Source organism: Nansenia antarctica (assembly GCF_963989245.1).
Source record: "Nansenia antarctica genome assembly, chromosome: 5".
Taxonomy (NCBI): Eukaryota; Metazoa; Chordata; class Actinopteri; order Argentiniformes; family Microstomatidae; genus Nansenia; species Nansenia antarctica.
In genome coordinates this window covers 57,771,353-57,784,338 of record NC_137690.1, presented here as the reverse complement: position 1 = coordinate 57,784,338, position 12,986 = coordinate 57,771,353, and the positions used below count along the sequence as shown (strand labels likewise).

Below are 12,986 nucleotides of genomic sequence, written 5' to 3'. Positions count from 1 at the left end.
TCGTATTCTGTGGAGAGCGGATGTTGGGGGTCTGCGATTATCTTGTTAGCCTTGTCCAGGACAGCTTTTTCATATAGTTTATTTAGGATCACATAGTCTCTTTCACCTACAATTTTCATAGCTGTTTTGTGAATGCTGACTAGTCTGTTTTTTTGTTGTACAGTTAAGTTGCCAAACCACACAATTATTCCATATCTGATTACACTTTCAACAATGGACTGATAGAAAATTCTCATGATCTGCTTTCTCACCCCATAAAGTCTGAGTCGCCTCAGGTGATAAAGCCTCTGCTGTAGTTTGTTACATAAGCTGTCTAAGTGTGTATTCCAGCAGAGATGGTTGTCTAATTGAATACCTAAGTACTTATAAGAGGGCACCTGGATGATTGTTTGGTCTTTAACGACCACAGGCTCATGGTCAGTTACCTGCCTTGGGTCTAACACAACCTCCTGAGTTTTGGTGAGGTTTAAGATGAGATGGTTGCTGTCGCACCATCTTTGCTGACGCTTCTCCTTTCACGAAATTGAAAGGCTGGGCTTTGGATGATACGTCAAATAACACCTCCCAGAAAATCTTGTTCTCAGTAGCACGTTTTTTAATGAAGAGGAAGTAAATCAGGGTGAAACAAGCCAGTGTCGTCCTGTTTGTCAACAAACATTGTATAGCTTCAAACACATTTGAGTCAGAAAAACACATACTGCTTAGAAGCCCATAAGCCAGTAGTGATGGACATTGCAGACATAGAAGTATGCCATTTGAGATCAATAAGATGATTGATTACCAATTCACCAGATGAGTCACATTACTTGAACTGCCATGGCAAAGGGTGACCTTAATGTGAAGTGTTCATATCATTAACATGGTAATTATCTCATTAAAAAATATGTTTTTCACGTTTGTATGAGATCATTTCAGAACCACATATTAACGTGATCACTTAATCTCATGAAAATGACAGGATTTTTTGTTTGTGTTTGGCAGTACTGCACCACCGTACAAAATGACATGCTGCAACTTTATGTTCAGGTTTATGCCTATTGCCTATACAGATCTTATGCAATTACACTCTAATACACCAGAGGGCGTTTGGTCTTCCTACCAACAAATAAGCCCATAGAGCACTTTTAGCAACATTTACACCTAGCACCTAGGCCATAGCCATTGGCCCCAGAACCCTACACCCTTTGCAAACACATACCAAGCTTACCACTTACATAAAGACAATGGACAAACCTTTCAGCGTGAGGATTTACAATAATGGCCAAGATAAAGGCTGACCCTCATTTGAACTGTATAAGATCTTATATAAGATACTGTACTATAATTCATTATGTTTCATCACTAAGAAGAACAAGTAGATATACAGTGTAGGAATATACATTCCTACCTAGTCTCAATAAACAAAAAGCTCTGTATTACATGGGCTCGGGAGATTGCTATAAGCTACACAACTGTGTTGAACCCCTAACAATGACGAATGTGGACACCATACAAATCATCCCCTCACCATAAGCTTTAATTGATTGTATAAGTGTAAGCATGCAACCTTGCACACCATACTGTACATACACACACATTGATGGTATGTTGGTATACTGTAATTGTCTGTCTTGTGTCTGTATATGTTATTGAATGTTGAGCTTCCCACCATGTATACAAATCACACCTACCATGGTTCCTTCGCTAATGAAGGAATGTGTGTCTTGTATCTAGTGTACTAGGTTTAAATCGTGAATATTGGGCTGTAGTTGTATCAAACCTGAAACATTTCAAATACAGTTAGGTCCATAAATATTTGGACACAGGCAGAATTGTTGTTATTTTAGCTGTTTACCAAAACATCTCCAAGATACAGTTATATAATGAATATGGGCTTGAAGTGCAGACTCTCAGCTTTAGGGTAAGGGTATTCACATCCAAATTGAAGGAAGGGTTTGGGATTTACAGCTCTTTAATATGTAGCTCCCTCTTTTTCAGGGGAACAAAAGTATTTGGACAATTTACACAAAAGCCACCCATGGGTCAGTGTGGGCTATTCCTTCATTAATTACTTTATCAATTAAGCAAGTACAAGGTCTGACTTGATTCCAAGTGTGGCATTTGCATTTGGAAGCTGTTGCTGTATACACACAACATGCGGTTAACAGAGCCATTCTTAGGCTGCAAAAACAACCAAAACATCCGTCAGAGAGATAGCAAGAAGATTAGGAGTGGCCAAATTAAGTTTGGTACATTCTAAGAAAAAAAAGAACGCACTGGTGAGCTCGGCACCACAAAAAGGTCTGGATGTGCATGGAAGACAACAGTGGATGATCACAGGATCCTTTACATGGTAAAGAAAAACCCCTTCACAACATCCAGCCAAGTGAAGAACAGTTTCCAGGAGGTAGGCATATCATTATCCAAATGTACCATAAAGGGAAGACTTCACACAAACAAATACAGAGGGCCCAGTTCTGGAACAGCATTCTTTGGACAGATGAAACTAAGATCAACCGTACCAGAATGATGGGAAGAAAAAAGTATGGAGAAGGCTTGGAACGGCTCATGATCCGACACACACCACATCATCTGTAAAAACGGTGGAGGCAGTGAGATGGCATGGGCATGCACGGCTTCCAATGGCACTGGTGTTTAATGATGATGTGACAGAAGACAGAAGCAGACGGATGAATTGAAGTGTTCTGTCTGCTCAAATTCATTGGATGGCGCTTCACAATACAGATGGACAATGACTAGAAAACATACTGCGTAAACAACTCAGGAGTTTTTTAAGGCAAAGAAGCAGAATATTCTGCAATGGCCGAGTCATCACCTGATCGAGCATGCATTTCACTTGCTGAAGACAAAACTAAAGGCAGAAAGATCCACGAACAAACAACTGAAGACAGCTGCGGCAAAGCATCACAAAGGAGGAAACCCAGCATTTGGTGATGTCCATGGGTTAGGTAAGTATTAAAAATGAACATTTGATTCATGATTATGTTAATTTGTCCAACTACATTTCAGCTCCTGAAAAAAGGGCACTGTATAAAAATGGTTGCAATTCCTAAACATTTCATACAATATTTTTGTTCAACCCCTTGGATTAAAGCTGAAAGTCTGCACTTCAATTGCATCCTGATTGTTTCATTTCAAATCTATTGTGGTGACATACAGAGACAAAATTATGGAAATTGTGTCACTGTCCAAATATTTCCGGACATAACTGTACATGACAGAACAAAAGAAAAACAACACAAATCACAAGACAAGTTTCATTTTATTTCAATTTCTTTATTTATCTTTTAAAACCAATAGGAATTGGGGATGTCTTCAAAATGGGTACAATGATAAAAAAACTGACCATTTTCTTTCTTTTCCACCTCTTTTCCTTCAGAGTGAGAGTAGGGAATAACAGTTGGATCATATCATAGGGTGTGTGCGTGTGTGTCTGTGTGTTCAGTGTAGGGAAGTCCTATTGTAAACCCAGTTAGAAGAGTGAGCAGCCTTGGTGAATGGAAAAAAAAAAGTACCTACAGTGAGACTTGCCAGGTGTCTTCCTGTGTGAAACTGGCTACGTGTGTGTCTGTCTGTGTGTTTGTGTGTAGGACGGTCACAGGGTTTGGGGGGCTTTTCCGAGGTGGACTGAATATTGCACTCCCGCGTGATTTCAAAAAACAGAAAGTGAAAACATCATGGCTCTAGAAAAAATAAAAGAAACAGAAAGTGTCCCTACCCCAACCAAACTCAAGACTGCCACACTAATCATAGCTAGTGAATAAATACAGCGGACATATTCAATACCCAGCCAACCCCGAAATTAAAAGTGACTTCAAGCAAGTGAGGGGAGAAGAAAACATAACTGCATTTTCCGTGGAAGTTATTGGAGATATAATTTTGTGCAAAAATACCCCAATACCCAAATGGACTGTCATATGTCAAACAGAATAATATTGTAATGTGCTAAATGGTTCAAAACATATTAAAAAGGTACATAATCCCTGGGCCAATCATTATAGCAGTTAATCATCATCATTAATAACTAATGAAAAGAATAAAAATCAACAATATTGATAGCTTTTAACATTTGTAAGATTTTCATTTCATCACCATTGTTCAACTTTCATGTGTGTACAAAACAAAATGGAAAAGCTATCCATGATTGAATGCTGAAAAAAATCAGGATGGATTCGAGTCAAAAAATTCGGGGCCCGTGATAGGACACTAGTAACCGGGAGGCGGGCCTATCTGTGTGCTTTGACCTTTGACGTTCTCGTTCATTGGTTCGGCTGGTGGATCCCTAGATCTGCATTCATGCATTCATTCATTCACACATTCACTCATCCACTCATCCAATCGCGCGTTCTCTGTGATCATGACTCAGTGTTAACAAATCATCACAATAATTACTGATAGCTTTCTCTTCTTTTATCTCCCCTTGGTGGAATACGTTCCCACTAGTTGCGTTGAGTGACGCGCACAGACAGACGCAGCCTACTGGACGCAGCAGTTGTGGCCGTTGGCGTCCTTGAACCGCAGACGCATCTTGGGTCTGTATTTCTCGAGGTAAAGAAGCTGTTTGGAGTTGAACGCCCCACGTCTCTTCCTGAGGGCAGAGTGAGGGAGCGGAGAAGGGGGGGGCAAAGGAGGAGAGATGGTTAGTAAAACAAATCATTGAGTGTTCTCATGGACAGGCCATACTACAGCATTGGTTGAGGAGTAGCAGGGCCTTGCCTCACCTATTTGGAGGGAGCAGAGAGGCACTTACTGTCTTATGAACTGCACCGCATCTTCATATTTCATCCCACACTCAATCAGGGCTAAGGCCACGAGGACAGGAGCTCTGAGACACACAGAGAGGGGGAAAGGGAGAGGAGAAGAGAAGCAGAGTTAAATACCATTATTCACATGTTATGAGGGTGGGGGTGTAAACCTGGGAAACAGGCTTGGGAAATCTACGGGGGTCCTTGGGTTCACTGCAGCCCCGCTGGGGCATCGTGTTCACACTCTGGGCTCCACACACGAGAGAGTGAAAGAGAGAGAGAGAGAGAGAGAGAGAGAGAGAGAGAGAGAGAGAGAGAGAGAGAGAGAGAGAGAGAGAGAGAGAGAAGTGTGTTACTGTTAGACAACTTTCTCATAAGGAAGAAGAAAAGAAGAAAACACCACCACAAAACTTTAATTCCCAGAGTGCCCAGCGTGTCGAATCTCAGTGCTGACAGAGCATTCCTTGGGTTTTCTCAGAGAGAGAGGGAGAAACAACAAGCCGAACAACAGCCTCCCACGCTCTGAGACTGGCTGGTGTAATTTAGAGATCTGCCATAAACACAGACTTGAGTAGATGAATGCACAGACACCAGCATGACCAACACTGTTGCTTACAATGTTGACTTTGAGCAGCCACACAGCAATGTGAAACTGCCATCCTTCGAAACACGCGTGCATTGTGAATAGTGTGTGTAGTTTTGTATATCTTATTCAGTGAACTTCACACCTTCAATGTTATTCAACAGTAACCTGTTATAGAGACAATGCTCCCTCACTCACTGTCTCTGGTTACTAATCGCCTGCATTGCAAACCTAGAGACACACATTGACCAGAGAGAGATTGGTGTCTTCGTTGATACATGACTGAACCAGCTGATTGTCCATTTACCAAGCCATTCGGCAGAGCAAGAGGGTCAATCATTTGAGATTGTTGAATCACCAGCTCTAATGGAAATGAGAGAGGGCGCAGTAGAAACAGAGAAAAGGAGAGACCGGGGTGGTTGAAGCTGTGTGCATGATGGATGGATACACAGCTATAACTGGATAGGGGCTGAGGAGTGTGGTCCCTGCCTCAACGTTGGACAGTGGACGTTAAGACCAGATCATGCTTCTCCAGGGTCATTCTGAGGCCGGGAAATGAAATGGGCCTCAGTCCAGCGCTTACCCTGGAGACCATATTATGAGGACCAGGCTAATGCTAACAGGCTATCATGAAGCTAAAGTTAACGCACAAACACACTCTGTGTTCCAGAGAAGCGGCATAAGCGAGGCACTTTGTTGATATGGTAATCTTTATAAGCAGGGATTAATTAATTGCTTGACACACACACACACACACACACACACACACGCACACACACCTGCCCAGCCCTGCCACACAGTGTACGGCGATGCAGCAACCAGGCTCGTCACGGAACTTGGTCTTCAGCAGGTTGAGCCAGTCATCCACGATCTGGGTGGGAGGTGGGGCGCCGTCATCAAAAGGCCAGTCCTGCCAGACAGGGAGAGAACAACAACCATTTTGTCACGGCCCAATCTGTGGGGCAGAGGGAAACATTGTTTATTGGCTGGCAGGCTTGCACGCGTGCGTGCGTGCATGCATGCATGTCTTGGCCTGCAGCCTGACCCTGTGTAAGCCTCTCTGCTGCTGACCCAGTGTCTTTAGATCCTAACTATGGTCCCATCTCTATTTCTCATCTCCCTTCCTCGGTCACCAGACAGGAATAGTCAGGTGACACACCCATTGAAACATTACAAAATGATGTACAGAGGACTAAAACAAGTAGGAGCTTTTTTATACTCCCAACACTGGTTCTAGAGATTTTGAACTGTATATTTGGCTGGGAGTGAGAGAGAAGGCCAGGGTGCTTCATGTGGTTGTATTTATCTAGGCCAGGGATCCCTTCGTTGCTCGCCACATGGGAGGAGGCGAACAGAGGAGCGTACACAAATGCACAGGGGGTGGGGGAGAGAGAGGGGGAGAGAGAGAGAGAGAGAGAGACACAGAACAAACAGAACAAATTCTGAAGAAAAAAAGTGTTTGTTTACCACTGAAAGTTCCATTGAAGAGACAAAGTGCAAACATCTAATCTAAATTCACAGGGACTAATTCTGCTTCCTCATGAGTAGACAAATAATCTACTTATACACCTTATTGACACCACTGGGAGGGACTCTTTGTTGAGTTGTAATAAGGACCTTGATTGATTGATTGTGTGTCTGTTCTTACCAGGACCTGGATCCCCTCTTTCTCCACTGGAGCCTTATCATAGGTCGCATCACACACTCGCACCAGCGTGTTCACCTCACACTTCTTGAGCTCCTGAGAGAAAGGAGGGGGAAAAGGGAGAGAAGGGGGAGGGGGTTAGGAAAATAGGATTTATTGATATATACAGCAACACATTATATAACCTTCTACAAAAGGTACAATTCTGTGGTGTTATTTATCCAAACATACACAGACTGACACACACACAGACGCACACGGACATACCTCTGTGAACTTGTTGAGCGTGGCGTTGGTGGGGTTGTGGGTGATGAGGAACCTCATGCACTCGTAGCTGATCTCGACTGCGGCGGGGCGGTTCATGTTGGCGAGACGGCTTTAAAAAAATTACAATAAAATACTTATTTCTCTTACAAAACTGATGACCTTTGGCTCAGATGACAGCAAGGACTTCTAGTAGGATTCTGGATTAAAAAATAAAATAAAAACAACAACACGTGGGGAAGGACAACAGGTGCAGATCTACAGGATGGTAAAAAAAAGGGTTGGGGGAACAAAAAAAGGTCCACAGTACTCCAAGGAGGTAAAAAAATAAAATAAAATAAAAATAAAAAATAAAAAATGGGGAGACTATCCTCGAGTCATTCACTCTGTTTACCCCATTCAGGAGAGCTGTTTGTGATTGGCTGTTCGGGGAGAAAGCAGAGAAGGGAAGAGATCTGGGTCGTTTTCTTATTGGCTGGGACAGAGCTGGGCAATCAGGCCGAGGACTACGCGGTATCCCAAGAGGCCGTTGGAAGAAGAAGGGTTCCCAGTGTGCTGGCAGTCAGGGGGGCTTCTGGGTTGCGTAGTCCCAAGGGGGGCGGCCGATTCACTTGTCCACGAAGGAGAGGTGCTGAGCCTGGCAGAAGTCTCCACTGACACTCACATACGCCATATATGTACAGCCCAAATCAACACAGAAACACTGCAGAGAGGGAAAGAGAGAGAGAGAGAGAAGGGGAGGGAAATGTGGTTAATTCAAACCAATACAACAATATTCACTGACATTAATATTGCAGAATAGTTAATTTAGGATAATCTATGACTTGATTCAACGTCAAACATTTTGATCTCAACCAGTCATTTTCTCTGACACAATGGAGATTTAATGTCCCTCTAATCGTGAGGTTACAGAAGACAACCTTCCACGCCTCGCCACCACTCCCCCGAACTGATTAGGGCTGTACAAAACATGTTTTCACATGGCTGAGTATCACAATATAATTTTTCACAATACTGTATTGATTACAGTCATTCCATATTGAAATATAAATGTATTGTATTGATTATATTGTAATGATAAAAAGCACTTTTGTTACATAATATTTTCATAATTCATTAACATTATTTTTTAAATATTGTGATCCCATGACTTCAGTGATCTATTACCTAATAGCTGTGGAGCACCCATCGACCAGCCATGCTCTGATACTTTCAATACATTCAAGACCAAAGTCAAGACCCATCTGTTCAGACCTTCCGACAGCACGGCATGAGTCCTGAGAATCACTATTCCCTATAGCTGCCTGAGCTTTTCCAGCATTTTTTATCTTTTGATCTACGATTTCATCTTTTTGTTTTTGTTTTTTTGTAGTGTCCTTGAGTCTGAGAAAGGCACTTTTAAATTAAGTCTATAATAATAATAATAATAATAATAATAATAATAGTAATTATTAATATAATTATTATTATTATTATTATTATTATTATTAAGCCCTACCATCATGATTTATATGTGTTTATTTACGTTATAAATATCTATATAATGCAGGAGGTACCAGTTACTGAAAACACCCATTCTGTTCTGCACCCTGCCAATACACCCTACTCTAGTGCCAACAAGTGTGAGTGAGCATGGAGACACCCACCCACCCACACACACACCCACACCAACACTTCCTGATACCTAGGAGGGCCGGGGCTTCAAAAGAGTTTCACGGATCCTGTAATGCCTCTAAGTGACAAGAGCAGTCAGTCATCTTGTGTCGAGACCTGAAGCGTTGGAATACAGCCGCCGCAAACTGGCTAGCGCTGTCTGGCCACAGTGTGAGGGAGGGCATGGGGAGGGTGAACGAGGAGGGGAGGAGGGCAAGAGGAGAAGAGAGGTGGCTGGGGAGAGGCGGCTAGTGCTGTGCCGACTCACACATGAGGTATTGGTGGAAAGGAGAGACGAGAGAGAAAGAAAGAAAGAGAGCTTGGACTTCAGTAATGTGTCAAAGGCAGTCACAAGGTGAGGATTATGGCTGGGCAAAGCTTCAAACGACCTGACTATTTCACAGTCCAACGCTTCCCCTTTCACCTCTCTGAGACTCTTACATGGAGTCTCTGTCCATCTCCCTTTCTGTCTATTCATCCCTTCCTCTTTCTTTTTCTCCCTCTCTCTACCTCTTCCAATGTCTTCCTAAATGTCTTTCTCTCATCCCTCTCTTTCGGTCATGCCAGGGACAGACAGTTAGCCCACCCGCTCTCTCCCATTGTGCCAGCAACAGGGCTCCCAGCAAACAGACAACAGCCACTTCACTCTCTCCTTCCCTCCCACTGTTTTCTTACTGTCACGCCAGACAGAAAACCTCAGCCATTCGCTCTCACTCACCCACCAAACAACATGGCTACACTTCAAAGAGACAGAAACGCTCTTCTCTGTCATTTCGACTCTGAATTGCTCTCTCTGCCTCCATTTTCATCTCTTCTAGTAACTCTCTCCATCTCCTGCTCGGTGTCAGCAACAGGGCAACTATTCAAAAGAGTCCCTCCCTCTCTCTCTCCTTCCCTCTAAGTCAAGTGCCTTAACAAAATTGGTTCCTCCTTAGGTGATACAAAAACATCCTAGAAGGGGTGTCTAATTTTATCCACATCGTTATTAAGAAAATTCTAAATGCCCTCCCAAATACATTGTAATTATCCTGAGTGCTAATCAAACTACTTCATTAAGTCCAAGTATCATAATATAATATGAAAATATGAAATAACATCTAATATGTTCCAAATAAACACGCAACAAATTGAGTATGACATCATCTTCTTGAACTGTGCTGTGCCGGTGGCCTTGTGGGGTTTCATGTCCAGAAAACTGCCTTAATGAGTCTGCATTTTTGGGCACCCCTTCTGAAATGGATGTACACCCCAGCTTCACCAAAAGTAGCGCTTTCTTCCGCCGTCTAACAATTTCCATCATATTTTCATGCTATTTTCTGTGTTTTCCCTCTGTGTCAATCTCTCCTGTTCTGCCGCTTTATTACTCAGTGCCATAAACAGGGCAACCCTTCAAAGAGACACCAGTTCTCCAGAGGGCAAAGATCCTTCCTGACGCCTTTAATTACTGCCTCCGAAAAAGCACTAAACACAATATGTAGCATTATGACATCGCAACAGACAAGATTGACAGTGATGAAGGGAGGAAGAAAGAGGAGAAAAAAATAACAACAAAAAACTTCATAGGATTTTTGTCATCAGCTTGTAATTTTCCAGAAAGGATGGAGATGGGAAGATAGGTAGAGAGGTTTTCAACAGGAGGCATTCATACAGTGATCTGTGTCGTCTCGCAGGGGAGATTACAAGAGACAGAGTCAGTGGAGGAGGACTGTCTCACCTGGGAGAGAGGGCAGACACTGAGGAGGACAGGTGGACAACAGTGTCACAGACATCAACACAATAGGAGCTTGTGTTGAGATGGAGGGAACCAGACAACCATGATGAAAGGCAAACAGGAATGAAGTGTTCAAGTCATGAACAGGGATGGGAATTGATAAGATGTTACCGATACCGATGCCATTATCGATTCTGCTTATCGGTCTGATTCTTTATCGTGGAGAAAAAAAAGGGTTTTCAGCGTCAAAGCAGCTGTTTTATTATCTCTCGAGTCTCTGAACACAGTGTAGAATGTCTGCCTAATAACATTTGAACATGTTCAAATTAATTACAACGCTCCTTTACTTAAAAAGATATAACTTTTTATATCATTGAAAAAGAGATCATTGTATCTCAATGGGGCTGACCCTGGTTAAATAAAGGCTAAATAAAATCAAATAAAAACTTGGAAAACAAATCTAAAACTGACCGATAAAATAAGCAATTCTTCTTTAGAAAAATAGGCATAATAAGCCTTAATATTTTAATAAATTACAATACCTTTTAGGGGGAATAAGCTTGAACCGAATATAGGCCTAACATTTAACTGGCACATAAAATACAAAAATATTCTTTAGAATTTAGAAGGTGTGGCTAAGACAAGATCATGTGAAGACAGATGTCTGTCCTATTTAGAAAAGAGGCTACAGTGCAGCCAGCAGTATCATGATGCTACATACTGATAATATTAAACTATGCAATTTTAAATACATTTAAAAAAAATATTTTAAAATATATTTTCAGTTGTCTCATTGACTACGTTTATTACATGCACACCATATTCCTGTATTAATTGGAATATGCTCAATATTCTGGTTGGGCAAGAGTCATGTAAACACGTGCAGAACCAGATTACGGCCATGTTCCGATTGGAGAATATTCCAGGAATATATCCGGAATATTCAGTTACGTCTGCGCATGCTCGATTCACAGGGAATCCTGGGTTTTGTTGTTGTTAGGGACAGCATAGTAAGCCACGATGGCAACTAGCAGGAGCCAGCATTTCTGGAGTGAGGAGAGTGCAGTCTGCCTTCAGATAATGAAAGATTGAAATATCATGGAGTATATAGATTAGGGATGGACGGTTTCCAATTATTGAAACCGAAAAACCGTCAGAGAGTAAAACCGCGGTTTTCCGGTTAACCGAAAAATACAGTAAAAAAAAAAAAAAAAAAAAAAAAAAAAAAAAAATTTAAATGAGCGCCAATTTCAAATAATTGAGCCCTGCTGCTACAATACACTCATGTCGAACACCATTAAAACACCGTAAGCACAGTCGCAACACATTTAGGCTACTTAGTTTCACAAATATAAGTGGAAAGGCAGACTTTTGTAAGCTACACCATACATGAAAACACATGAACACTTAACACACCAGCTCCGCTGATCCAGGGTGCACGCCTGCACGGAAGATCATCTCTTGGAACAGCGTCTTCATTGAATGAACTGCTTTCTCAATATCTTGGTTCTTAGACAAAGTTTCAGCTGCTGCTCAATGTATTTAAATATTTGAATACTGCTCAATAATCACTGAAATATTAGACTTAGAATTATGCAGTGAACATACTTAAAGCTTTTCATAAAAACCACATGCCGCGAGACTGACTCGTCCTGAACTGTTGTAAGTCAATCAACAAAGAATGCCCATCAAAATAAAAGTGCCCATGGTAGAGCTGTCAAAATAGAGCTTTCAAAATAAATGTACTAATACAGATAGAGATAAATACAGAACTACCTTTGCGTCACTAAGTGACCGCGTATCTTCTGAGACATGCGTTCTGTCATCACTTTCAGTAGCGCCTTCACACACAGTGGCGCTGTGCACAAACACTCTTGATCCGTATAGCTCTTGTTTTATTATATTGTGGTTTAGTAAATACTGCACTTGGAGTTACATTCAATGCATGATTTGTGCTATAGAACATAAATAAAGTTTGATTGATTGATTGATATCAAATCAAATCACATTTTATAGCGCATTTCTCACAAAAGTGACCCAATGCGCTTTACAGAGAGCAGCGAAAATGATCTTATTAAATGTAAGCGAGTAATTGTAAAAAACCTTTCCTATCTACCAATAACTGAAGGCAACTATCTTTCCCATAGAGTGATTCGTTACCCTTAAATATAATCCCAATTAGATATTAATCCTCAGTTATTCTTCACAACTGACCAAACCTCTCACTCATTGCGCGGCAGATTCAGACTGTATCATTGTTATTTTCACACACGACAAACATGTGACATGTTCCAGTTTTATTCTTATTCTATTTTATTCTTCTAAAAAAAAAAAAAAAAAAAAAAAAAAAAAATCCGGTTTCAGACGGTTTTGATAAAAAACCGT

The 12,986-nt window shown here is 41.5% G+C and overlaps 1 protein-coding gene across 1 annotated transcript in view; it reads right to left on the bottom strand.

The window, feature by feature from the left end:
* Positions 1–3,276: 3,276 nt before the first annotated feature.
* The window catches only part of ptp4a2b (protein tyrosine phosphatase 4A2b), a 29,758-nt gene continuing 20,048 nt past the window's right edge, over positions 3,277–12,986 (bottom strand). The window contains exons 2-7 of the mRNA XM_080532325.1: positions 7,632–7,940; positions 7,241–7,349; positions 6,977–7,069; positions 6,108–6,238; positions 4,751–4,825; positions 3,277–4,588 (exon numbers count right to left, since the gene is read on the bottom strand). Coding sequence (XP_080388451.1) covers positions 4,477–4,588; positions 4,751–4,825; positions 6,108–6,238; positions 6,977–7,069; positions 7,241–7,349; positions 7,632–7,636 — 525 coding nt within the window. The 5' untranslated portion in view covers positions 7,637–7,940 and the 3' untranslated portion in view covers positions 3,277–4,476. The remainder of the gene's footprint in view (positions 4,589–4,750; positions 4,826–6,107; positions 6,239–6,976; positions 7,070–7,240; positions 7,350–7,631; positions 7,941–12,986) is intronic.